The 28,000-nt window shown below is 34.2% G+C and overlaps 7 protein-coding genes across 8 annotated transcripts; 4 read left to right on the forward strand and 3 right to left on the reverse strand.

Moving 5' to 3' along the window:
* The first annotated feature begins 2,088 nt into the window (after positions 1-2,088).
* Positions 2,089-5,788, forward strand: LOC135803899 (uncharacterized). Its single transcript, XM_065317627.1, has 7 exons — positions 2,089-2,201; positions 2,264-2,468; positions 2,555-2,720; positions 3,144-3,724; positions 4,394-5,107; positions 5,168-5,430; positions 5,486-5,788. The coding sequence occupies exons 1-4, from the start codon at positions 2,141-2,143 to the stop codon at positions 3,696-3,698; spliced, it is 987 nt and encodes a 328-aa protein (XP_065173699.1). The 5' UTR covers positions 2,089-2,140; the 3' UTR covers positions 3,699-3,724; positions 4,394-5,107; positions 5,168-5,430; positions 5,486-5,788.
* Positions 5,789-6,146: 358 nt separating this feature from the next.
* LOC135803896 (uncharacterized) lies at positions 6,147-12,944 on the forward strand. The gene is made up of 11 exons (XM_065317622.1): positions 6,147-6,537; positions 6,816-7,015; positions 7,085-7,491; positions 7,826-7,988; positions 8,047-8,234; positions 8,301-8,549; positions 8,958-9,405; positions 9,640-10,016; positions 11,404-11,645; positions 11,725-11,847; positions 11,928-12,944. The coding sequence occupies exons 1-11, from the start codon at positions 6,218-6,220 to the stop codon at positions 12,814-12,816; spliced, it is 3,606 nt and encodes a 1,201-aa protein (XP_065173694.1). The 5' UTR covers positions 6,147-6,217; the 3' UTR covers positions 12,817-12,944.
* On the forward strand, positions 12,930-14,606 carry LOC135803898 (lipase member K-like). The gene is made up of 5 exons (XM_065317626.1): positions 12,930-13,075; positions 13,133-13,334; positions 13,548-13,921; positions 13,976-14,207; positions 14,268-14,606. The coding sequence occupies exons 1-5, from the start codon at positions 12,998-13,000 to the stop codon at positions 14,567-14,569; spliced, it is 1,188 nt and encodes a 395-aa protein (XP_065173698.1). The 5' UTR covers positions 12,930-12,997; the 3' UTR covers positions 14,570-14,606.
* Positions 14,607-14,630: 24 nt separating this feature from the next.
* LOC135803703 (lipase 3-like) lies at positions 14,631-16,714 on the reverse strand. Its single transcript, XM_065317376.1, is given in 5 exon segments — positions 14,631-14,923; positions 15,796-15,931; positions 15,933-16,093; positions 16,164-16,356; positions 16,700-16,714. Coding segments are annotated over 5 exon segments (798 nt in total).
* Positions 16,715-16,915: 201 nt separating this feature from the next.
* On the reverse strand, positions 16,916-18,076 carry LOC135803704 (lipase 3-like). Its single transcript, XM_065317377.1, has 3 exons — positions 17,892-18,076; positions 17,482-17,819; positions 16,916-17,419 (listed from the first exon to the last, which is right to left on the reverse strand). The coding sequence occupies exons 1-3, from the start codon at positions 18,046-18,048 to the stop codon at positions 16,916-16,918; spliced, it is 999 nt and encodes a 332-aa protein (XP_065173449.1). The 5' UTR covers positions 18,049-18,076.
* Positions 18,077-23,372: 5,296 nt separating this feature from the next.
* Dtwd2 (DTW domain containing 2) lies at positions 23,373-24,535 on the reverse strand. 2 transcript variants are annotated; one of them, XM_065318242.1, is made up of 3 exons: positions 24,439-24,535; positions 24,273-24,377; positions 23,373-24,218 (listed from the first exon to the last, which is right to left on the reverse strand). In XM_065318242.1, exons 2-3 carry the CDS (start codon positions 24,368-24,370, stop codon positions 23,558-23,560), a joined length of 759 nt encoding a protein of 252 aa, XP_065174314.1. In that variant the 5' UTR covers positions 24,371-24,377; positions 24,439-24,535; the 3' UTR covers positions 23,373-23,557. The 2 variants fall into 2 exon arrangements, with proteins under 2 accessions (XP_065174314.1, XP_065174315.1); XM_065318243.1 differs by having other exon boundaries at positions 24,443-24,495.
* On the forward strand, positions 24,522-27,129 carry Elp2 (elongator complex protein 2). Its single transcript, XM_065318241.1, has 4 exons — positions 24,522-24,728; positions 24,789-25,083; positions 25,143-26,910; positions 26,971-27,129. Exons 1-4 carry the CDS (start codon positions 24,603-24,605, stop codon positions 27,098-27,100), a joined length of 2,319 nt encoding a protein of 772 aa, XP_065174313.1. The 5' UTR covers positions 24,522-24,602; the 3' UTR covers positions 27,101-27,129.
* Positions 27,130-28,000: the final 871 nt, after the last annotated feature.

Raw genomic sequence — 28,000 nt, forward strand, 5'->3', positions numbered from 1 at the left:
AAATCATTTGCACGCATTCATTTGTGATTAAAAATATTTTGTATTTTGATTGTGATCAGAAATACCAACAATTGAAAACCATATTACGCAGTGTATGTATTTAAAATATTATGTATTATGGAACATTTTAGCTTGAGAGTTGATTTTGAGGAGAGGTTTTCAAAAATTATAATTTTGTGGAGAATTTTTGATTTTTTTTTGCAAAATTTTGATACTTAAATTAAGCCTGTTTAAAGAAAAAAATTGCAGTTTTTTTTGCAAAAGTTGCGATTTTCTGTTCAAACGCAAAAATCTTGTTCCAGATTTTTTAAATATCTCCGAAAATATTAAACGTACAACATTGACAAGTATACCATCTTACAGAGGAATAATTAAACAATTTTTTTTTGATTTAAAACATTTCTAAATTTCTCAAAATTAAAAAAATTTCAGCAAAAAAACAATTTTTTTTCAATTTCATCTCCTAACCTAACCTAATTCTAGGTCCATCGTCTCTGCCAAAATGCATATAGCAGTAATAAAACTAACCCACTTGTTCCTCCTGCTCTTGGTGAATTTAATACTTGCTTCTCAACACAATTCATAAACTTCCCGCAACTTTTTTTTATTTCCCAGTAGTCGTAATTTAAGTTTTATTATAGGCAACCCAACACACAAATAAATCATTTCCACGCATTCATTTGTGATTAAAAACGATTTAGATTTAAATTTCAATCTGTTTATTTTCAACCAGCGGAAATGATTACGATTTAAACATCAACGTGTTTATTTGTACTTCCAAATGAATGCACGATTTAATTAATCGCATCGGATTTGCATGAATAATTCAAACGTGATGCGCTGTGTTATATTTAGACAACTAATTAAATAAAAACATTTAATTCACGCCGGAAGATATAGTTTATTGATAAGCAGAAATAAAACTGGTGCACTTTATTGATTTTGCGTCTCAAGGTCAAAATGTTATTTTCAAGGGATATTGCAGAGTGACTCGCGTGGGCGTCCTGCACGTCCTGCTTCTCATCGTCTAACCCCGGGTCTAATCTCGTGGCTGTTGCGTCATTAACCTTCCCAAAACCAAACCAAAACCAAAACTACAACTAAGTAACTCAATCCTGCTTTGTATTCTGTCTTATAATGTAACTTAAACTGTATTGTATTACATCCCTACTAATATTATAAATGCAAAAGTCCTGATGTTTGTTACACTTTCCCGCAAAAACTACTTAACCGATCATCATGAAAATTTGTACACATATTCTTAGTGGTCCCCGATTGGTTATAGGCTACTTTTTATTTAATAAAAAAATATATTTTTTAAATAAAATAAAGAAATAGTTTAGCCAATAATACCTCTGCATCTGGCTATTTGACTACTTTAACGCCATCTAGCATTCCAGCAATGAAGCTCAAACCTAAGTACTATAGTACCATCACACTGTATTCAACATCAAATCCAATTGACAACACTATGGAGACTGTACACTATACTTCCATAGACTATACTTTCAGCCATTTTAAACTTCCCGCCATTCTACTTCATTGTTACTTCTTCTGTGACTACAGACGCGTACGGAAGCAACTTCATTATTTTAGATATTCGTGAGCGAAGCCGCGGGTTAAAGCTAGTAATAAAATAATTTTGTGATTTTTTTTGTTTTTTGTGTTTTTAACACTCTGTATAAATAATGTGACCCATTTTTGAATCAGCATTACATCGGTTAGCACGCTGTGAAACTAGGAGTATTTTTCACGGACCATTAATTCACACTGTCATCGGTCCTCAGACCTCTTTCCCGACATAGAATGACGTGGATGAGAGAGCACTCAACCGACAAGGTGTTTGATTGGGTGTACAGAGATGTTAAGAACTTTCATCTGTTTTAATTAAAATTTAAATGAGCAGGTGTCACTTGGACGCGCCAAAGTTCATCGCACGTTTTATTTCTGCAGACATTTTTCATCATTTCCAACATCAGAATGAAGAATAAACTGGTAATTTGTATAGAATTACGTCGTGGATGGATTAACTTAATTACAAAGTGCTCCTTGAGTGTTTAATTAAATTACAAACATTTACTGTTTTCAGTTGTTTGGTAACAGTAGATTTATCAATCTGTCATAAAATAAAAATTTAAAAATGCGTTCGGTTGAAGTGATGCACAAAAAAAAGCGAAGAATAACTTTTATCGATCATAATGGTAGGAATGTAATTTATTATAATGTACGGTAATAATATTCCAATCACATTAACACTTTTCAGAATACCGCCAGCAGATCCTGAATCGCCTCGTGGAGTTATCCTTCCATGTAATTTGGGAATGGCTGATCGAAGTGGTGATAGTGATCTCAATATTTAACGCCATTTACGTGACGTTCTTCGACCCGGACGAGTCCAATCTGTTCATGTACTATTACTGCCTGGAGGCTGTCTTCCTCTACGACACCTTTATCGGATATATCCATAGGTAAGCCTTTTCTATTTCCGGCTTTGCGTTCGCGTTCGCTTTTTCTTTCTTTGAGTGGGGATTAAATCTTTTCAAACTGTTCTCAGATTTCACGTGCGAATGTTTTCGCTGCAGCCGCCGCGCGGCGTCATAATCCTCTTACTAGACACATTATCCTTGGCTCCGATCTACGAATTCTGTTATATAGCTTTGCCGGAGTATGCTACGCCGACTCTTCAGAAATTCCAACAATTGAAAACCATATTACGCAGTGTATGTATTTAAAATAATATGTATTATGAAACATTTTAGGTTGAGAGTTGCTTTTGATGAGAGGCTTTCAAAAATTATTATTTTGGGAAAATTTTGGAAAATTTTGCATTTTTCTTTTGCAAAATTAAGTAAAACTAATCTATGTTTATCTTTAGATAATTTTAATAATTAATTAAAGCCTTTTTAAGGGAAAAATTTCAAATTTTTTGAAAAATTTTTTTGACAAAACACAAAAATTTCGTTCTAGAATTTTTGAAATATCTCCGAAAATATTAAATGTACAACATTGACAAATATACCATCTTAAAGAAGAATAATTGTACTACCTTTCCCATTTAAAACATTTTCAAATTTCTCAAAATTAAAAAATGCCAGCCAAAAACAATTTTTTCAATTTCATCTCCTAACCTAACCTAATTCTAGGTCCATCTGATCACAACCCTCTTCGTGGAACGTTTCGTCTCTGCCAAGATGCACATAGCAGTAATAAAGCTAACCCATTTATTCCTCCTGCTCCTGGTAAATTTAATACTCGCTTGCTGGTGGTCATACGAAGGTCGTTGTTGGCCCAACTGCGAGAAACCCAACTGGTCCGATTCATTGGTCTACCTGACTAGGCTGTCTCCCGAAAACCCACTCATCTGGTTCCTCACGTGTTTCACAAGCATCGGTGATAAACTCATACACGGCTCGCCTGGGTTCCTCATCGATCAGAACGACACCGAGACGTGCATCATTCTCACTGCGCTGAGTCTTGGCTTTGCGATGCATACTTTCTTTGGAGTTGCCCATGTCTTCAATACTTATGTGGATGTACTAAGAACACGGTACAACTATAAACTACACCTGAGCAAATTGCATTTTTTGTTTGATTCATGTGCTAAGAATCAGGAGAATAGTAAACTTAAATTGAGGACTTTGGAGTATTATCATTTGCTGTGGAAGAAGAGGAAGGGATTATTTTTACTGAGGAGTTGATTCGTGATTTGCCAATGATTTTAGTGGTAAGTATTAGAGGTTAGGTTAAATTAGGTTATGTTAGGTTTGACTAGTTAAGTTGGGTTAAGTTAGGTTAGATAAAGTTAGGTTAATATAGGTTAGGTTTGTATTTGGTTATAATAGGTTATGTTAACCTAACCTATATTATAGGTTACTAGCTTTATCCCGCGGCTTCGCTCGCGAATATCTAAAATAATGAAGTTGCTTCCGTACGCGTCTGTAGTCACAGAAGAAGTAACAATGAAGTAGAATGGCGGGAAGTTTAAAATGGCTGAAAGTATAGTCTATGGAAGTATAGTGTACAGTCTCCATAGTGTAGTCAATTGGATTTGATGTTGACGTAGCTGTCGGTAATACAGTGTGATAATACAGTGTGATGGTACTATAGTAATTAGGTTTGAGCTTCATTGCTGGAATGCTAGATGGCGTTAAAGTAGTCAAATAGCCAGATGCAGAGGTATTATTGACTAAACAATTTCTTTATTTTATTTAAAAAATAATTTTTTTTATTAAATAAAAAGTAGCCTATAACCATTCGGGGACCACTAAGAATATGTGTACAAATTTTCATGATGATCTGTTAAGTAGTTTTTGCGTGAAAGCATGATAAACATTAAAACATTCGAATTTATAATATTAGTAGGGATGTAATTTTGTGAATTCTTCATTTTCAGAAAGAAGTCCTGGTTGATGTCTTCCATGAAGCTCTTATCCACTCTCACCTCTTCAAAAATTTATCCTTCTCGATGAAGAAAGAGCTCTGTACTTGCATGTACACTGAATTCCTACTTCCCGGTGACGCCATGTTTTCCGGCCAGAACTACGCCGCAATGTTTTACCTCCATTCCGGAGTAATCAACGTTGTCTCCCAGGAAGACAACATAACCCCAATTCTAACCCTCACAGCTGGTACTCTTCTTGGAGAAGCATCACTCTGTATGATTCACAATGTCTGCGCACGTATCTACTGCGCTACTGAATGCGAAATAAAACTTCTCCCCTTGGCGTCGTACAATCGCCTGGCGTCCAAGTATCATCATCAATTTGTTGATGTTCAGCAGGAAATTCACAAACGTATCAATATTGCACGTAAGAGAAAACAAGCCAATACGTCAACGATGCCTTTGAAGCGCTTGAAAAAACAATGGCGGTGTATATCCGCACTGCACTCGTACCAAATCAAACATGGTTATGCTGAGCGGAGTTTGTGGGAGGAGTTGGATAAGGGTTTTTATTCTAAATATTTGGATTTGATCGTGTTGGCGGATCGGCCGACGGCTGGTCAGAAGGTGATTTGCCTCAATTCCAAATGTCCGTATGTCATGGATCCAAATACGAGCTTTCGAAGGTTTTTTGCTTATATTCACCTGGCTGTAGTTGTCATTCATGTAAGTTATATTTAAAACTATAAATTGTTTTTTTTTAATTATACATAACCTTAATTTTAGACTATATATCTGCCATACTATTACATATTTTGGGGTTATATTCCAAAACATTGGTTTTTGATCAATTTAATCTTGGATTTGGTGTTTTTCTTGATATTTATTTACAATCCATATCACTGGTTATTGATGACGATGTTGAAATAATCACAACTAAAAAATTGCTGATGTATAAGTGTAAACAAATGCGTTTTCTTGTTGATTTAATGTCAGCATTTCCGTATGATTATTTTGGATTGATTTGGAAGTATTCAGATGAATTATATGTAAGTTTATTTATTTATTTTTGATTTTATAAGTTTAATATTCAATATATTTTAGTTTTATATGCGAGTACCAAAACTTATTCAATGGTACAAAATAATTGAATTAATAATGCATTTAGAAGACAACGTCATCAACAAATCCTACCTGATTCTATCAATTAAATATTGTATTATTTATTTTACGGTATTTTACTTATCGACATGTTATCATTATTTGTTTTTCAATTTTGGTCAATATGGTGTTGATCCTACAGCTGGTGACTGGCCACTTACTGCATCTCCGATTTTGAGTTGCATTCAATATAATCTGAATGCCCTATTTTTATTTGGACTGTATGAAAGGATGCCTACATGCATACATGGGGCATTAATGTTTACATTTTTAACTTACGTTGGGTAAGAATCAAAAACATATTTTTTTACTTCTACCTTTAAAACGCCATTTTTTCTATGGTTATGAGACACAAAAAGTGGTATTTTAGTCACAGGCGGTCTTGGACGTGACTAAAGTACTTTAGTCACAAGGTTACAAGTTTTAAAATACAAAAGTTCAAAATAAACTCCTAAACGTAAAAATAAAGTGGAAATAGAAAAAATATCATAAACATCATGTGGCTAACGGTTGTTAAAGAGCCACTTAGCACACTTGATACTTAATATACTATTTAAAAAGTGAATTTTTAAACTCAATTTATTATTTGTTTTCAGATGTTATTTATTAAATTTTTGCATCGTGGAAGTTTCCTGCATTATTGTGAAAAACAACGAGAACAAATACAAACATTTAATGCGTTTCAAGACTGTAGATGATTATTTAATCTCAAATTCCTTGGCTGTAAACTACAGCACATATCTGCGAGCTTATTATGATTTTCTCTGGCAATATAATAAGAATATCCAAGTGAAGCCAAGTATTGAAATGCCTGAGCACAAAATCTATAATCAAAATATGGCGAAGATAGTGCGTGAGATGCCGGTATTTGTAAACTTTTCGGATGAATTGATAGAGTTAATCGCGGCCCGAGCAATTGTCCATGTTCATCCACCTGGGTTTGAAATATCCGTCGTGAATGATCGCAATATACATTTACATATTATTACAAAAGGGTTAGTAATCTATAACATTAGTTTTGAATAATAATAGTGTTTTAAGTATCTAGTGCGCTAAGTGGCACTTTAACCACGAGATTGATTAAAGGCGAGCATAGTAAGCGTTTAATCAATCTTGTATTAATTAAGATTTAGTGTACACTTGCTTGAAATTACATAAAGTACATAAAGTACTTTAGTCACGGCCGTGATTAAAGTACCACTTTTCGTGCAAGTAAACCGTGGAAAAAGTGGCATTTTAAAGCTGAAAGTAAAAAATAATATTTATTGTTTAGATATTGTTCAATGGCTATGTTTTTACCTGGAGATGAAGAGAAACACATTATAAAAACTTTAAAACCTGGCGATTGTTTCAACGTTATCGAAAGTTTACAAGCACTGAATTCTTTCAACACAGTTAAAACTTTAACAGCAGTTGAAGAAATATCAATTCGTGCAAGTGTGGTATTTGATGTTTTGAATACCAATGAAATAGGTTAGAAATACGTGCCACCTAATAATATGTATTTTGGGTTGCATATCATACAATGGCTTTTATTTTTAGAAAAGAAAAAGTTTAGAGATGTTATACGCTGGCACCGCTCAAATAATTACACCGTATTGAACGATTCGAAACAAAGTGACTTTTTGATTGATGACAAAACTGAGAAACCGAAAATGCCGCATGTGCCGTACTTCAAGTACGTTATTGATGATAATTACGATTTCGGTAAAGGGAAAACCGAGCGCCGAAAACTGCAGAAGCAAGTGGGTATGTTATATTACTGTCTGCTGAACAAGACAATAGATCCAAGGAATAAATATTACATCGCGTGGGAGATATTTCGGAGCACGGTCGTCATTTGTTACGGGTTCATCTCATTCATGAATAGTACATTGTTAAGAGGCCATCATCTTACTAAAATTATTACTTTAGTTATTGCTGAAGTTGTACTCTTGGTTGACATTTACGTAAGTTATACAGAGTACATAAAATTTTATTTATTTTTATTTCTATCTTTTCCACGGTTTCAAGACACAAAAATTACATTTTAATCACGGTCGTGGCTAAAGTATTTTAGTCATTTGTTTGATTGACGGCGCAAAGCATTACATATGGTCTTGTGTTGCATTTTAAGCAATTCTGCAGCCAAAAGCTGCACACGTGACTAAAGCCCGTGACTAAAGTACTTTAGTCATGGCCTTGGCCATCTTCGTTTCAAGAAGCATTTTTTATGTCTCAACCGTTGAAAATCTGACACATTAAAGGTGGAAGTAGGAAATTAATATATTTTTAAAATTTTAGATACGATTACATTTACAATACTACAACGAAGAAGGAATTAAAATTAGTTATCTTCCTTATACAATCGAACACTATGTAAAGACTTCCATGACTTTGGACTTGATCGCTGTGAATCCTCTGGTTCCTATCCCGATGTACATAAGAAATTCATTTAAATTCAGTCGTAAATAACCTGAAAAAAAATCTCAAAAAAACGAAAATAATGAAATTTTTTGTTTCAGTAAACGTGTTTAAAGCAACAGTTTATTACGTTGCTCTGTTCCATCGCCCCGTACAAGGATTACATTATGTCGAAGATAACTTTAACGACATTCGCAAACATCTTGCAACAGCTTTACGATATTTGATAATTGTGTGCAGCGCCTTCGCCATCGTCGGCAATGGCATGCTATTAGCCGTCTGCAGCTACGTAAATATTGATATTGATGGAATTTTTAACGCATGTTATTAACGTTTTTGAAATATGTTTGCGTAGGATAAAAATGCGCGTGGGTTTAACTGCACGGCGACGCCGAACTACATCTCGACATCGCCGTTTGCCAACTATACAGATACACGCTACCTATTAATATTTAACTTGCACGCCGTTTCGGAGCGAATTCATTCCGACATTGTCGGCGTTAGCGAATATCCTCTCATGAATAATATAATCGAATCTCTTGGGATGAACCTGATATTGTGGTGCTTTAAGCTGTATCTTATGTGCAAGTTGATATCATCAACGGTAAAAACAATCAGTTTCAACTATTAAAATTATTTAAAAAATTTTTTACTTCCTCTTTTAAAATTTCACTTTTTTCACGGTTTTGAAATACCAAAAGTGGCACTTTAATCACGGCCGTGGCTAAAGTACTTTAGTCATTTGTTTGATTGACAGTGCGAAGCATTACATATGATCTTGTGTTGCATTTTAGGCAATTGTGCAGGCAAAATCTGCGCATGTGACTAAAGCCCGTGACTAAAGTACTTTAGTAACGGGGTGGCGTTTGCGTCAAAAAGTTCAAATACCAAAATAAACGTGGAAATAAAATGAAAGTAGATAAAATAACATAAACATCACATCGCTAAACGTGGTTAAAGTACCACTTAGCGCACTTGATACTTAATATATTATTATTTGTAAATTTTTCAGATTGGTGCAAATGCAGTAATTTTTAACAAGCCTAAAACCCTCTTTAATAATTTCACTGCTTTTGTAAAATATGAATCAATCACCGAAGCGATTGTAGAAGAAGTAAAAGAACACTTTGAATATGTTAACACTAAACATGGTGGACATGAAATTAATAACTTACTCAACAAATTATCAAACAAAGTACGATTGGATATCAAGAAGCTTTTGTTCACTGACACATTAAAGAAAACGAATTTTTTCCACGCGTTTTCAACTAGTTCTCTTCGTGTATTTTTGGATTTTATTGACTTGCGATATTACAAGATCCACGCAGATATTATCAGATGTAACGATGTGCAGAAGAACATTTATGTGGTGTCAAAGGGTACTGTAGATATTGTCATCGCTGGCGACACCCTAATCACATTGACCCGCGGCGGAGCTTTCGGTTGTTTTACAGAAAAGGGTAAAGACACATTTAATAACACTTTTGATGTTTTTTTTTATTTGTCTGCTTGCCATGCTATTTTAAGCAAATTACAATTTAGCCAGGCCAGAGGGGTATTGTGGTGAGCAATTTGGGCCATTGGGGTAAACCACCCCTAAACAAATTTTGCTGTGTGTTGCTTTTATTACATTTTACACCCGAAACCTTTGATATTCATATTTTCCAGACGCATTAATTTAATTAATTAAACAGGTATTACTAGACAAACAATTTTGGCGCGCTCGAATGTGCACGTGGAGCTGCTCGTGATGGATAGCAAGTTGTTTTTCAAACATGTGACAGCGTATCCGACATTAATGGCCAGATTTCGGATGCATATGTTTCGTAATATTGAATATATTAAATCAGTGGAATCGGTGGATGATACTTTTTCGTCGGGGGATAGTGCTAATACGAAAATATGGGCGCAGAATATTCACTGTTATAAATTCTACGATCGGTTTAACAAACATATTTTGTTATCAAGCAATAACTACAAAAGATATACTTTGGCTGTTATACATATTGCAGCTCTATCAAGTATTATTTTTGTGTTTTTGTTTTTTGTGAGAAAATATTGGATTTTAGCGGTAAGTGAAAAATTTTTCAAAAAATGTTTCTTTATTTAAATTTTTAGTTTTTTTAAATGTTTTAAAAGTCAAAATATGCGCAATTAGATTCTCTAGAACATGATATATATGGTAATCTTTTAAAAAAATTATTTTAGCAGATATTTGAGTTTAAAAAAAAAGAAAAATGGAAAATTTTATTTTTTTTTGTTGAATTTTTGAAAGATTTAAAAAAAAATTATGCAAAAATATAGATAATTAAATTCTCTTTACAATCATATATTTGTCAATACTCCACACCAATTATTTTCGAAGATATTTCAATTAAACTAAAAAATTTAAAATGGAAAAAATAATTTTTATTGAATATTTAAAAGATTTTGAAAAATTTTTGATGCAAAAATATGGATAATTAAATTCTCTTTAAAATCATATATTTGTCAATACTCCACACCAATTATTTTCGAAGATATTTCAATTAAACTAAAAAAATTTCGAAAAATGGAAAAATCAATTTTTTTATTGAATTTTTGAAAGATTTAAAAAAATTTATGCAAAAATATAGATAATTAAATTCTCTTTAAAATCATATAATTGTCAATACTACACACCAATTATTTTCGAAGATATTTCAATTAAACTAAAAAATTTTCGAAAAATGGAAAAAATTAATTTTTTTATTGAATTTTTGAAAGATTTAAAAAAATTATGCAAAAATATAGATAATTAAATTCTCTTTAAAATCATATATTTGTCAATACTCCACACCAATTATTTTCGAAGATATTTCAATTAAACTAAAAAATTTTCGAAATATGGAAAAAAATAATTTTTTTGACGTGATAACGTCTTTAAAATCGTTTTAGTCGGGTGACGTTCAGAAACTTGTGTCACGAGGCCTCCGATCGCAGGTATAACGAGAGAGAGAGAGACGGATCGATCTCCCGTCTCATCTCGTGCGCTGCCAGTCATTCCGTGAAACTTGACACGCGGAATCCACACGAGGCAGGCATAGCGTTCGAGTGAGTGGACCGATTTTCCGTCTCTCTCACTCTAGCGGCATACAAACGAATGGAGATTTTCTCGTGCGGTTAAGTTTTCGTTGAATATTTAACAGTGAAACAAAATGTGAAGTGCAAGTGAAGTGTTACAACAATTGCAACAAAAAAAACTTATATCACCAATAAGACGTTATCACGTAAACATCTCGATCGTAAACCTACTTTACAAACAACCATTTTTTTATTGAATTTTTGAAAGATTAAAAAAAAATTTATGCAAAAATATAGATAATTAAATTCTCTTTAAAATAATATATTTTCCAATACTCTACACCAATTATTTCCGAAGATATTTCAATTAAACTAAAATTTTCCTTTAATTACCCAAATTTTTATTTATATTTCAGTCATTCTGCTACATCTGCGACCTGTTTTTCTGGGTAAACATTGTAATAATGTTCCACATGCAGTACATCGATCCAGACACGGGCATACGCATCACATTCCCGGTCCTAATCCGCAAGCGATACGCAAAGTCCTTGACGTTTTGGGTCACGCTCTTGGGCAGTCTGCCAATCGAGATAATTCCGCTGATTGCACGCGCTGACACGTTTGTGGTCGAATGTTTCTTCTGCAATAGATTATTACGGTAATTAATTCTCTTGCACCCGCAACTAAATCACACCACATTAAAACCAAAACTTTTTATTCAAAATTTTTTATTCCAGATTCGTCCTGGCAATGATGTACAACCACGAACTACAAAAAAAGTTATCGTTCAGCAACTGGTTCCAATGGTTGTATATAATCTACTTGATAATGTTTCAAATTGGCTTCATGTCTTTAATCTGGTAACACCCACACTCACACCCACACATAGCTTTTGATAACAGACTGCGCCTGTAATCCTTTGTATTTCTCCTCTGTGCAGGTATTCCGTAGCCTGTCATTTAGAAACGTGCATGCATCGCGTGAGTACGGGGCCCAAGAAGGAAATGGGCACGGCGGGCGAACGCAACGAGATCCTCCTGAGTCTATTCTACGTCGTCATCCTGTTTACGGCCGCCGGTGTCCGCACGGTGTCATCAGTTACAATGAGTCAGATCACTGTTACCGTTCTGATATCGAACGCATCGCTCATCATCACCTCGTTAATGATTGGTGTCCTCACCAGTTTGCTAATTATCAGACATCGTGCTGCAAATGAATATAAAACTCGAGTTGCACGCATGAAAATATTCTTCAGCTCATTACATCTTTCGCCATATTTACGTGAAAGGATGTATCAATCTATGGTTATCCTCTGGATGCGTCGACGTGGTGAATTACTTCCCAAAATTATTTATGATGCACCGATGTATATCCAACAAGATGTTATGATGTCTCTTTATGGGATGCATTTAACTCGTCATCCGATTTTTGGTAAAATGCATAAGGATATGATAAAACAAATTTGTGTTTTATTAAAAGTGGGGTTATACACACCGGAACAAGTCATAGCTGCAGCTGGAGATGAAGATGATTGTATGTATTTTTTGCATAGTGGACAAATGCGTGTGACGGATATGAAAACAAACAGATCGTTTGTTGTTCCTTCGTATTTTGCGTTTGGGGAGGAACAAGGAATTTATGGGATTGCACATAAGAGGACCTATGTTGCTTATACAACAATTGATTTGTTGTTATTGGAGAAAAAAGTTTGGAATTATTTATTGGACTGGTTTCCGTCATCGAAGGAAATTATTGATAATTATTCCGATATGTATTGCCCAACGGATATTTCCAATGTTTATCAAACAAAAGAAGTCGTCATAGATTAACAATAATTTAGTTATTTCACAAAAAGGAAATATTTTTGTTTATCGCTTCGATGTTGTAATTATTACGTTTGAGGTATTTAGAATTTCTGTTTAATTAGCTGCTTGCAAAACTATTCGTATAAAACAAACCGCACGTGTTTCAACTCATATTTTCAGTTGTGTTGTTTTTGTTAACATTATAATGACGAAAATTCATGTAAAATTTGTGTTTTTATTGTTTTTTACTCTGTTTTATGAAAATATCTCAGCGTCTACCGTGGTATGTATATATGTATAGTTGTAAGTTGAGGTTATGTAAGTTTAAAATAAATTCCAGCCCAAATTAATAGATTCAGAAGGATATGTTGTGGAGAAGCATTTTGCCACGACAAAGACTGGCTATATTTTGGGTTTGCATCGTATACCAAGAAGCAAAAAAGCCGCCACTAACAATGCCACTAAGCCGGTCGTCCTGCTGCAGCATGGCCTCGCAACGTCCTCCGATTGCTGGATTCTCTCCGGACGTAGATCCGCTTTAGGTAGTCTTTCATACACACACGACCGCCATCTTCCACTCGATTCCATCTGCTTTCACCACGCGAGAGATTTCATACGATTTTCAAGGCTTTGCGATCGCAAAACGCTCACTCTAATAAATACACATAAAAGGGCGCTTAAAGCGAGAATCTATTTTCGAAAAAAAAAAACGTCCAAACTTTTCAAAGACGCTCTGCGTTTGCTTTGGTTTTAAGCGTTCCAGTTGGCGGATAAAGGATACGACGTGTGGCTGGCAAACTCGCGCGGAACCGTTTACTCCAGCAATCACACGAGGCTAAACATGAGTTCCCCGACCGACAGGAACAAGTTCGATCGATATTCATTCCATGAGAAAGGCAACGAAGATCTCCTAACCACCATTGACTTTATTCTCGCCCACACAGGCGTGCAGAATCTTGCTTTGTACGCGCATTCTGAAGGAGCCTCGATGTTTTTTGCATTGGGTGCAACACAACCGAAACAATTAACGAAAATCAACTCGTTTTTTGCGTTTGCACCGCTCGTGTTCATAGGGAATGTTACCTCGCCTGTGGTGAAATATACTGCGGTTGCTAACCAACTTTATTTGGTATGTAAAATATTTATAAATATTTCAGAAACAAAAATTTAATTTTAATTACAGTTTGGATTCCTGTATGATTTTGCGAAACCGTTTGTGGGTTATGCACTCAAAACATTAAATGGTTTCTCAACCAATTTTATAACTAGAGGATATACGACCTTACCAATTACCATCATCAGCGGTGGGGCTGAAGGACAAATCGCTGGCGGAACTATTTCCAAGTTGTACAAGCACTTTCCCAGCTACGTCAATAAACGAAGTTTGTCCCACTTACTACAACTAGTCACCTCAAGTGAGTGCAAATACTTTTATTTGTTGAAAACTTTTCGCTAACAGTTATTTTTATTTTTAGAACGATTTCAAGAGTATAAGCCTGTTTTTGGTAGACTGTGGGATATGCTCAGGTTGTATCCGAAGAAATACAATCTGAAAAAGGTTACCGTGCCGATGTATTTGTACTTTAGCGAAGCTGACACGTTCATCAACGCGCGTAACCTGAAGCGGTTTGATGATGCCTTCGTGAGGAAACCGAAAATATTCAACGTACACAATAACTTTGGTCATTATGACTTTGTTTACGGTAAGGATGCTGGGAAAGTTTATGAACTTACTTACGAAGCACTGAAGAATCATACCAGCACTGTTAAGAATTAACAAAAAATAAAAATAAATAAAAACTATAAACTTTAAAGTTTTATTTTTCTTATTTTGTGATTTAATTTTTATCTTGTAAAATTGATAAAATTTTTGTGTTTACTTTTGAATATACACTCCAACCGAATGTGAATTCACAATGGGCGTATCCATCAATTCTTATCACTTGATGAACATTACTTAGTTGTTTCAGAGAATGCTCGAAAGACCTCGGACTTACAGTGTAATCTAAATCACCGTAGAATAAATATTTTGGACTGTGTTCAAGAAGAGTTAAATTATATATTGGTGGTGATGTTGTGCCATAAATTTGAAGATTCTTAGTTGGTCCGTAGTTATATTTAAAAATATTATCTAAAATCATAAAATTCTCTTGTTAATATCATTTTTCTACTTCCACCAAAACCTAGACAACCCAGACCGTGACTAAAGTACTTTAGTCACGAGCTTTAGTCACGGGGTGGAGGTTGCACCTGCGCATTTTATTTAAGACTAGCTGTCGCCCGCGACTTCGTTCCGGCAGTGTTTAATAAAAATGTAATTCGTTTTACTCCTCTTGTTCTAGACATACTCGTAGTAAGAGTCAATTCTATCAATAAGATTAGCAATTTTAATTTAAAGAAATTAATTATATAAAGTTTTGTCAATAATGCACTTCAGCGCGCCATCTCGAATTCAACTATTTAACTATAACTATGATTGAATCTCAATGTCAAATTTTATTCTATTGAAAAGAGCTGTTTTGAGGATTTTCCCGGCAATTATTCGAATTTTTCTCATCTTTTAAACCTTCCCTAGACCTCCACGAATAATTCAAGACCAAGATGAGATAAATCCGTTCAGCCGTTCTCGAGTTTTAGCGAGACTAACGAACAGCAATTCATTTTATATATATATAGATACTATTTTATTGTATAATAAAAAAAACTTACTTCTTCGAATCCATTGGCTAACTTGTAAGTAATTTTTAGATGAAGCACTTCCAGGAAACCTCAATTTAAGTAGTCTAAAGATTTCAAAAGGCATTTCTGCTGGAGCTCTCCCATTAACACTAAAAAATATATCTCTGCAGTAGCTAATGGAAAGTTTTAAACAAAATCCCCATAATGCATGTTTGAAGGCTGTTCCGATATCAAAAGATCGAAAACCAATCTGCGTTAACAATACCTTGCTTGCAAGATTAATAAATGGTCCAATATTAAATACACTTGCTGGATACTTCATACCGAAAAATGGCGCTAACCCAATTAATTTGTTAATTTTAACCTCATATTCAGGCTTCTCTAAACACATGATATAATACATAGTGCATCCCTGCGAGTGACAAACAAACGTCAGATCAGTTTGATTTGTTTCATCGAGGAATGTAATCGATGGCCGCAGGTGTATCATATAGTCCGATTTCATCGTGACCAAAATTCCAGAAATCGTCGGTTGCTGGTGGGTGTACGGCGGTCATTGAATCGCCATTGCCACGATTGTTTATTAGCCAGACGTCATATCCAGCATCGGCCAACACAAAGCCTAGAATTATCAGTATATAATTATATAACTAGAAAATATCAAATTAATTTCAATCTATTATTGTAGTCACCTAAAGCGTCCGGTGGTCCTCTGATGAGCCAATAATACGCCGATTGGAGGAAGCCATGATTTAGAAACACTACTTTTGGATTGGGATCTGATGTATTTTTACTTAGAATACGATTTATGGTTAACAGATAACCATCTTCAGTTAGTACTTCATGAACTTGCTGAGCATAATTGTGTTTTTCTAATATCCCTGTCTATGGAAACAGTGTATTAAGTATCAAGTGCGCTAAACGGCATTTTAACAACATTTAGTTATATATTTTTTACTTCCACATAATTTCTAGGTTAAATTTTTGCGTTTGAACTTTTTATTTTAAAATTTGCACTTTAGTCACACCAAAGTACTTTAGTCACGGCTTTGACTATCCGTGACTAAAGTGCCACTTTTCGTATCTCAAACTCGTGGAAAAAGTTGTAGTTTAAAGGTGGAAGTAAAAAATTAAATTTGAAAATCCTTACTGTGTTTAACTTTCGATTTATAGGATCAATAGGTGTTTGAGCAAAGGTTATTGTCACGAAAACAACCGAATAAATTACACAAAACTGAAACATTTTACAATTATTGTTTTTGATTAAAAACTGATGGTTATATATACATTGTATATGCAAATACAATTTATCAGTTTATAATACGAGTATGTACACACAAAAAAACATAAATAATTAATAATGTTTCAAACGGTATATTTAATATATTGAAAATATATTTGTTACAACAAATTATTCTGTTTCTAACAGGAAATAACACCGCATTTATGATGCTAAAATTTTAAGTATTTCATTGTTGATATTGGAAACACTCACACCAAAGATAAAATCGTTATGTGCGTAGGTATTAATTCTATATGCCTTAACAAGATTTTCAATTTTATACTTGAGTGCAAACTCAACAGCTTTGGGGATGATAAGTGTGTCTTGCCCACCGTAGAAGAAGTATTTTGGTGTTTTGGTCAACTTGTTTAAATTATAGATTGGTGGAGTGCTTGTCCCATAAACCTTCATGTTATTAATTCCATAATCATACTTATGAATGTCATCCCGCCCAATCCAGGATGCGATTTGATAGAAATTCTTAGCGGACGCATCGTATGGGAAGTGTTGAAGAATTTGCCTCAAAATAGCGTTGTTAATCTCATTGGGAGAATATCCAAAACCGACAATGTATGCGTATCGACAGAGTGTTATACCGACGGTGTTGCAGTATGCATGAACAATGTCATACATTGCTTTCCCAAAGTCAAAGTTGAATTTATTAGCCTAAAAGAAAATTTTATAAAAATTTAAAATTGAGGTTAAAAGTTTTTATATTACTTGACTTATTGGATCAATGAATTTTCCGAATTGATAAATATCCGATGCGTATTTTTGGCTGAGCAGAGGGCCATACCAATATATTTGTCAAATATGTCTTCGTATTCAGGATATTCTAGACAAAACATGAAGTATGTAGTTGCTCCTTGCGAATGCCCGATGAAAGTCATATCAGGTGCGCCTGTTTGGTCGAGAATGTAATCGACAGCTACTTTTGTGTCGTTGATGCCAATATCGTCCAGACTAAAGTCCCAGAAGTCTCCTGCGTATCCTTCAATTGGTGATATACCATTACCTCTGTTGTTGAGCATCCATGGATCATAACCAGCTTTTACCAAGGCGTATGCTGTGATTTATGGCATAATATTTCGAAAATTTTTAATTTTGAGAATTTTAATGTTTAGATTTTGTTGCTTACCGAGTCCATAATTGGGTCCTCGCAGAGTCCAATCGTTTGAACTGGATACGTAGCCGTGATTGAGGAAAACAACTTTTCCAGCGGGTTGATTAGGATCCTGGCTTTGTAATCGGTCTAGGACTACGTCGTATCCATCTGCGGTTGTTAATGTATGCATTTGGTGAAGATAATTGTATTGATCCACAGTTTCCACCTGAAAATTTAATATTTAATGTTTTTTATTATTTCCTATTATTTTCTATTCTATTTTCAGTTTCTGATGATGCCCACAGAGCGAAACATGTTAAACTCTCAAACAAATTGTACAATCCAAAGAAAAATCACAAATTATTTTAATAAATATATTTTATAAATTTAATGTTTTATTTTATTAGAAAGTGAGTGAAAATTATATTACCATGTTGGATTGGGTGTTTTTTGGAGCAGCTTTTACTTCAATGAAATATATTGACAGTAATGCCAGAAATAGGCATTGGGAAAACAGCATCATTTTAAAACAATTTGCTTAAAATGTTTTTTGTTGGTGTTTATAAAGCTTTCACTGAGTTTTATGTTAAGTTTTAAATAATTTCACCTATTTATACAAATATTTTGGATTAATTTTGTCGTGTTTTGCAATAAATTAGTAATGAAATATTGATTAGTGAAATATTTCAGGTTACAACCGATTAAGTTGTATAAATTTTGAAATTATTTAGTAATTTTATTTGCAAAACATTGGGTCGTAAACATTTGAATGAACTCGTACAAAGCTATAAATTTAATTTAAATTAATTTTATTACTATAATTTTCCATTAAATATTTTGTCTAAAATTGATCATTTAGGCCCTATTTGCAATTTTAATATTATAAAACTCAGTGCAAAATACAGTTTTTTTTTAAATAAAATTACAAATTGGGCCTAAAATAATCAATGTAGAATTAAATTATGTATCAGAACGTTCAATTGCTTGAAGTTGCTGAACTACCTGCTGAAAACACCCTGTATCTCCTAAACCTCTTGGGTTATTTAAGATTTCTCAACAGCATGCAGCAGTAAAAGAGATCTTTTACAATATGCATACCTTTTCTATAGCCTAAACCTTTTAGAAATGCCTTTAATCTTGTGTAAAAAATTAATATTTATCATTATTTTTTCAATCATGCTGTAGAAAACACCCTATATTTCCGATAATAATAGAGCAATTTAGAGTCTCTTACCGTCAAGTTTTAGCTTAAGAGACCCTTTATATTGTACACACCTTTTCCACGGTCTAAACCTTTAGAAAATGTCCTAAATCTTTTATTAAAAGTTGTTATTTTTCATTATTTTTCAAAACATGCTGTGGAAAACACCCTATATCTCCGATACTAATTAGGTAATTTGAGATCTCTTAACGTCAAGTTATAGCTCAAGAGACATTTTATAATGTGCATACCTTTTCGAAGGTCTAAACCATTAGAAAATGCCCTTAATCTTTTATTAAAAATTGCTGTTTTTCAATCATTTTCAAAACATGCTGTTGAAAACTCCCTATATCTCCGATATTAAATGAGTAATTTTAGATCTCTTAATGTCAAGTAATAGCTCAAAAGACCCTTTATAATGTGCATACTCTTTCGAAGGTCTAAACCTTTAGGAAATGTCCTAAATCTTCTATGGAAAATATCTATTTTTCAATATTTTTCAAAACACGCTACGGAAAACACCCTATATCTCCGATACTAATTGAGTAATTTGAGATCCCTTAACGTCTAGTTATAGAATGAGAGCCCCTTATATTATATGCATACCTTTTCTACGGTCTAAACCTTCAGGAAATGTCCTGAATTTTCTATGGAAAATTACTATTTTTCATTATTTTTCGAAACACGCAGTGGAAAACACCCTATAACTCCTGTACTAATAAAGAAATTTGGGGTTTCTCTACTTAATTTTGTAGTCTAAGAGGTCTTCTACAAGGGGTATATTCTTTCATTGCACTAAATTCTTGGGAAGTGCTCCAAAACGGCCCCAAAAACATGTATTTTTACAGTATTTTTCTGTTCTAAATCGAAAAGCAAAGTCCATTTTGAGCTGAAACTATCGGTCGAAAGACAGGGTCGAACTTTTTTAAAATTATTTTTGGTCAAAAGTCAGAGTCGAACTTTTTTTAAAAATTATTTTCGGCCGAAAGTCAGGGTCGAACTTTTTTTAAAATTATACATAGTAAATTTCTTTTTCGTGCGAAGCCAATTTTTTTTGTAAAAATTGCCAATAGGGCCTAAACAATCTGTGCTGGAGGCAAATTGTTCTTAAATAAATTAATTAATATGCAACAAACTATCCAAAACCGAAATCAGATTTGAAAAATTATAATTTTTAATTCTTGATAAAAAAATGAAAAAGTTTTGCCTTTTTTATGACGAAATCTTTTCACGGTTTATGCTTTTTATGCCATGAATTTAAAAATTGGAATTTAGTATTTTTTTCTTTGGATTATGATAAAACAGGTCATTATAAATCATTTATTCTTATAAACTTTTCTTCCACAACTTTTATATAAGGCCCTATTGGCAATTTTATTACACAAATTAAAACACTGATTATTATGAAAATGATTAGTCTCATAACAAAATTTCACTAAGATAAAATAACCAGAATTATGGTTCCTTCCATTTTCTGTCATAAACTATTGAAATTTTCAATTTTTTCTATATACATATAAAATGATGGAGAAAACTGAAAATCTAGTTTATCGCACTTTTCTCGGAAACCATTGGGGCTAACAAAAAATGGTTTTCAGATTAATAAACAGCGGATAATTCAACATTAGATAGCATTTTGAAATATTTATATTTCAACTATTATGTAATAAGTGAAAATGGTCAATAACTCAAAAACTAATTAAGATATCGAATCAAAACCATGATTAATGGATTCTAGGCATCTTTCAGCATCAGATTACAAAGTTTGAAGAAAATCTGAGTTGTGGTTCTTTTTGGTCCGTTTAGATTTTCACCGGTAATTTTGGAAATATTGATGTTATTGAAAAATTGACTGGATATTTTTCATCCCATTGCAATTCTCTATCGATTGGCGTTTTCCATTTTCTCGTAGCTTAAAGTTTAATTTTTAGGCCTCAAAATACTTAAGTGTAACCTCTTGATACTTTTCAAGTGGTTTTTGTCAACTTTTTAGAAACAAAAAATTAAATCTGCCGTTTCATAGATCCTTATCATGGCATGAAGAAAGTGCAAAAAGTTTTTCTGCAACTCTTATAGTTTCCGAGAAAATCGCGTCGGAAAATTCACTTTTCACTTTTCAAAAGTAGAAATTTTAAATGCTTATCATATGTAGAATTGATTGTTGAACGCAATGCAGTTTTCCGTTTTTGTATATCTCTATTAGTTCCGGAGATAATCGGTAATTAAGTCATGCTGGATGTACATGTTTCACTTAAATGCTCCTACAGAGTAAACAGTAAATACTAATGAGTAAGAAGTTTTATTTATAAGTATATTAAGAGTCTCTCTACGTAATGGCATTATTAATTTTTAAGCATAATTAGATTTACATTATAAAATGTCAGGCGCCTCCGTCATATTTTAGATAATTATTTGCATGTTTTTTTAAAAATTGAAAAAGTTAAGTTTTTATTGCTACTTATGAAAGAGGACAATTATATGAAAAAAATATTTTAATGGATTATTTTAAGTAGACGTTCAGTTTAGAAGATATTCGCATAAAACTATTGAATACAATTTTATCAGTAGGCCCTTAAATAAGGGTTGTAGGTAAAAACTTTACTAAAATAAATGATTTTCAATGGCCTGTTTTATCATAATCCGAAGAAAAAATTTTAAAATTCCGACTTTTAAATTTATGCTATAAAAAACATAAACCGTGAAAAGATTTCGTCATAAAAAAGGCAAAACTTTTTCATTTTTTAATCAACAATTAAAAGTTGGAATTTTCAAAATCTGATTTCGGATTCTGATAGCCTGTTGAATTCTGATTACTTTTTTTCAAAACAATTTTTTTCTAGCATTGACCACTTAGGCCCTATTGGCAATTTTAAAGAAAAATTTGACTTCGCACAAAAAAATTTCGTCCTGAAAAAATTTTAAGAAAATAGTTCGACCCTGTTCTTCGGCAGGTAATAATTTCATTAAAAAAAGTTCGACCCTGTCTTTCAGCATAAAATATTTTTATTGACCGTTTTGAACGCCATCTGTCGACCAATATTAATTTCAACGAAATCAAAATTAAAAATAGTGACAAAAATGGCCATTTTTGACGGTCATTTCAGAGCACTTTCGAAGGGTTTCAAGAGTCGTGTATATACTCACCGTGGAGAGGGACTCTTTAACTATCATATGACGATAAAATAGCCTAAATTACTCAATTGGTTTCTGAGATACAGGGCATTTTTCACATCAATTTTTGAAAATTTGTAAAAATAGCATTTTTTAATTGGCACTTTAGGGCACTTCCGGAAGATTAAAGTGTTAGTAGCACCCGCATCTTATAAAAGGGCTTTCTAACTTTCATATGATGGTGAAAAACTGAAATTGCTTCATTGGTTCCTGATATATAGGGTGTTTTCTACTGCAACTTTTACAAATAAGAAAGAAAAGTTTGGTGGCCATTTAGGGGCACTTCCGGAAGGTTTAGGAGGTCGGGAAGGTAGTCATCTTATAAAGGAAGTTTTTATCTATAACATGATGATAAAATTGCCCTAATTACTTTATTAGTTCCGGAAATATAGAGAGTTTTTCACAAAAAGTACTATAAATTTGCACATAAAATCGCCAGTTTTTATCAATTTTAGGGCATTTCCTGTGGAAGAATAAAGTCGAGAAGGTACATATATTATAAAGGGCCTCTTTGTCGACAACCTAGTAACAAAAAACCTAAAATTGTCTTACGGATAGAGGATATACGGGGTGTTTCCCGTAGCAAATTTTACAAATTTCACATTATACTAATTTTAAAGGGCTTTTTAAGGTACTTACTAAAGTTTTAGAGGCTCAATTAGGTACAATAAGTATTAAGGACTATACAATCTATAACCTAGAATTGAAAGACCTCATATTGCTCCTCTGGTTCCAAAGATATAGGGTGTTTTCCACAAAAAGTATAAAAAATAGCAAGTTTTTGTTAATTTTAGGGCATTGCCTAAGAAAGTATAAAGTCGGGAAGGTACACATATGATAAAGGATTCCTTTATCTACTATTAAATCATAAAAAATTAATTACTCCACTGGTATAGGAAATACAGGGTGTTTCTCGCAATACATTTTAAAATTGTGCGAAAAATTGCAATTATAGGGCACCACTTAAAAGTATTAAGGGTTAAAACGTACACAAATGATAAAGGGCTTCATAAACTACAGTATGACTGTATAAAATCCTAGATTGATTTATAAATGCTAAATTGAACAGACTTTCGAAATAAAATGAGTTGCCCTGTGTTGTTATTCACCATGCTATTGCAAACAAATAGTTAGGAAATACATAGTTTTTACATTTATCTATTATAAAACATGTTTTTATGTACATTGTTGCAAACAAACACTTTATTGCTTCATGCAATTACATGCTTTCGTAATCCATTCATAATGCGTCATTCGTAGAACTTCATGCAGTTTACAAACGAAAAAATTACATAAATATATTGTGTAACATACACCAGAAGAATTATCAACTAGTTTTTAAGTTGTCTGCATTCTTTAGAACTCTATTCAATCTCTTCCCAATCAACTTTGGATATGTATTGTTCTTAATTCTAAACTCTTTGCTCTGGTGAGACACAGCACCATGTGCAAACTGATCCTCACACAGCTTATTTAAAGGCCTAATTAATTCCATATACTTTTGATCATTTTCTAACTGAGCCAAAGCAACAGCTGCAGTTTCTAATGTACTTAAACATCCATCACTCGGCTGTGTCCTTATTGCATAGTTACTAATCATAGGACTAATTATTTTCACCTGCTCAATTTTATGAAGAATTGTACTGCTTGCATAAATTGCTTTTGCTTGTGGCCAAGTGCCATCAATTAATACAATGTTAAATGGTTTTTGTGCAGATGACAAAGTACTTATCTCAATTGAATTTGGGCTTGGATACAAAAGCACTGTATTGGGCGCACTTAAAATGTCTTCTAGTCCTTCGTGGCGGCCAGGGAACTTCTTGCCTTTAAATATTAAGCAATTCCCCTCATGCAGACCAAGTTGAAGCATTGGAGCAGTTCTTAAACACCTTTTTTCCTCCGCTGGATGTTGAAGTAGAATAATTCTGCAGTTGGTGAAGAATGGTGGATCAGGTAAAGCAACACACCAACACACAACCATAGGACGCCTAAAACATTATTATTTAGAATGTTTATTGCTTATTTTTGTTGTAATTACTTACTCGCACTTGGAACAAATGCTTCTTTTGGTTGCTGGTTCAGCTGGGATGTTTGCCAAGTCCAGGAGCACATCTGGATTATCACTATCCTCACAATTCATTGTTTATCTGTAATAGAAAAACAAATTATATCAAATTACATTTAATATTGTTATATTCTTTGTTATACTTGCTAGTAAATCACATAAACATTTTCATAATAATGCGCACTGAAGATATCCCCTGAAAGGCGACTACTAAACATACGTTTAACCTCAACTAAATCAAAACAAATCAAACACATGCTAAGATTGTTTTTATTTAAACTTATAAAAACTATCTAAAATCTATTTGATGATGGCTGTAAATGTTTCATATGTATCTGCAGCTTGCAATTATGTTCCTGGGGCAGCAGATTGGGGCAATAATAAGTTAATTTGTTATGCTGCATGCAACTCTGTTCTGATTTACGATCCAAATGTAAGTTTTATGTTCAATTATTAAAACTAGTAAGAATAAAGCCTTTTATTCAATTTTTAGCAAGGAGGTGGTAAAGTAACATATACTCTAAACAAACATACAAGTAGAGTAAATGGTGTCAAGTGGATTTGGGGATCTGAATATGAAAATGAGCTGGTTTCTGTTTCTTCTGATAAAACAGCTGTTGTATGGACTAAAAATGATAAAGAATACCAACATGTTGTTCTTAAAGGTCATGAGGATGTTGTCACAGTAGTTGATGCACTGTATAAGGATATTTTGGAAGGACATATTGTAATAGCAACTGGTTCTTCTGATTCGAGGATAAACATCTGGGAAAGAAAGACTTTCAATGGTAAAATATACCATGGTTGTCGATTTGCTTCAATCTACAAGGTTTTCTTTAATTTTCAGGAGAAATTTCACTTAAGCAAACTTTAAATTTGGGCTACAACATTGCAGTATCTCTACGAATATGTTTAATCCCTGAATCTTCTGATTTATTAATTGCTTGTGGTACTAATCAATCAAATATTCAGTTATTTATCAAGAAAACTAATGAAATAGAAGCTGGACCTGTCCTTCAAGGGCATGAAGACTGGGTCAGAGGTTTAGACTTCACTCTAGATGGAAAAAACATCCTCTTGGCATCATCTTCACAAGATCACTTCATACGAGTATGGAAATTCATCGATAAGCATGAATCAACTGTAATAACTCAACTTGAACTTCAAACAAATAAAGTCTGTTACAATATCATAATTGATTCAGTCTTAGCTGGACATGATGGTTGGGTATATTCAGTAAATTGGTGTCAAGGAAAGTTACTATCTGCTTCACTTGATAAAAGCATGATTGTCTGGGAATTTAATGATGACGCATCAATGTGGTTGGAATCTGATCGGGTGGGTGCCATTGGTGGGAACACACTGGGTTTCTACGGTGGGATGTTCAGTCGCGATGGGCAATTTATGTTAGCACATGGTTACCACGGCGCGTTTCACATTTGGAAGTTTGATGAAGATTTATACACGTGGGAACCACAAGTTACAATCGGGGGACATTTTAAAGAAGTCACTGACATATGTTGGGACCCATTGGGATTGTATCTAATGTCTGTCTCTGGTGACCAAACCACTAGAATTCATGCACCTTGGAAAAAATCATCTGAAGATGTCTCAACTTGGCATGAAGTAGCAAGACCTCAAGTACATGGCTTTGATATAAGTTGTTTGGCTATAATAGATCATTATCGGTTTGTTTCCGGCGCCGAGGAGAAAATAATCCGAAGTTTCCAAGCGCCGCAAACATTCGTTGATAATTTCAAACAGATTTGTAAAATAAACGATGATGACACAGATTACAACGCACCCAAAGGTGCTTCTGTGCCTTCATTAGGCCTATCAAACAAAGCAATCTATCAGAATGATAATACCGAACAAGCTACGGTCAAAAATAAAAAGGATATGTATCCCGAAGAGTCGCATTTTACTGCTGTGTCGCTAACTGAACCGCCAACAGAAGAGAATCTGCTTCAGAATACGCTTTGGCCCGAGGTTCAGAAACTCTACGGTCACGGATACGAATTATACGCGCTGGCGGCGTCCCCCGATGGGAAATATATCGCGTCCAGTTGCAAATCTACGACCCTCGAGCACTCCGCCATCATCGTATGGAATACCACAAACTGGCAGATTGTCCAAAAACTACTCTCACACACACTTACCATTGCGCAGCTTGCTTTTTCTCCGGACTCACGGCATATTCTTTCCGTCTCACGCGATAGGCGTTGGTCACTGTTCACAAAGGACGAGTCTGATTTGTTTACACTGACGGCGACCACCGGGAAGGATAAGAAGCTGGCTGTGCACACCCGCATCGTGTGGTGTTGCGCTTGGACGCACGATTCGCTTTACTTCGCGACGGGATCACGCGATGGCAAAGTCGCCGTGTGGACGCGCGGAGATGAGACGATCGCGGCGAGCCAGGGCAATCCTCTGGGGTCGTGTCGGCCGGCGTCGGTGGTTTTGGAAATGAACAAGGAGTCGATAACGGCACTGGCGTTTGCACACGGGCTGCTCGCGGGTGATTATTTGATGGCTGTCGGGTTGGATTCCGGCGTGATATGTTTACACAAGTGGAATGTCGAAGGATTCACACAGATTGCGAATATTGATCATGGGTAACATCACAACAACAAATATATTCACCTTTATTATCAAAACTATGTTTTTGTTTGCAGAATTGGACATTGCTTGACGGTGAAACGTTTGACTTTCAGACCAAGGACAAAACATTCCACTGAGGATACTGTTCAACTAGCTAGTTGTAGTTCTGATCATTCTGTTCGTATCTTTGATATAAATTTGTAATTTGTAAATAAAAGCACGCTGGGAATGAATTAATTGGTCGTTAACAACTGCTGCGCGAGAGGCGTTGATGTGTAAAACAGTTTCCTAATTGAATTTGTTTACGCTTCGATTACATTGCGATATATTTCTTTCTCGGTTCAATTAAAACCGGCGCGACGCAAACTTTGAAGCGACAAAACACTGCTTAACATCGGAGTCGGGGCGTGGGCTGGTTATTTTATCGATGGGAAATATTTCGCAAGCACGCGATGTTTGAATCAGCGCAACATCAATAAAATTAACCAAACCGAAATAAAATCAACATTTTCTTTTAAAACATTATTTTATTTTCCATAGAAAATACGTCTAGTTTACCTGCGAGGGGCGTAAGCCCGTGAGAAATATCCTTCAGTGCACACACCCCTAAGCCAGCACCATTATTTATTATTCAATGGAATTGAATGGAAAGCGCGACAGTGGTGAACGATTGGGTAAGATGGGAAGGTAATGCGGGCAGGGATGGCAATTCGAGTCCCGTTTTCGAAATCTTGCGATGCGCCCGCCGATTGAAAGAAAATAGCACTATTATCCATTAGTCGAACAATTGTGCTAAACTGTTATCGGATCGATTTTAAATTTAACTCGCCTTAACGGCCGCATATTCCCGCCCGAGCAGCGTTATGAACAAGGCATAAAAAACTTGTTTTTTGGGGCATAAATTCGGCAGACACGAAAGAAAAAGCTTTCTCAGCGCACGCAAAGTCTCATATTCTCGTTATCGTTACGATATGTTTCTTTTTGATGTTTTCTTCATCAATTTTTCACCCATACCCACAGAAGGAAAACAAAAATCTTATTTGATGCTTAACGATTTGCCATAACTCGTGATGCTGCGTTTCCATTTCACTTATTAGCCGCGTG

Source organism: Atheta coriaria, unplaced genomic scaffold (assembly GCF_025399875.1).
Source record: "Atheta coriaria isolate IRGN ID8LTWV9N9 unplaced genomic scaffold, Caltech_Dcor_3.1 hic_scaffold_3_pilon, whole genome shotgun sequence".
In the NCBI taxonomy this organism is placed as follows: Eukaryota; Metazoa; Arthropoda; class Insecta; order Coleoptera; family Staphylinidae; genus Dalotia; species Dalotia coriaria.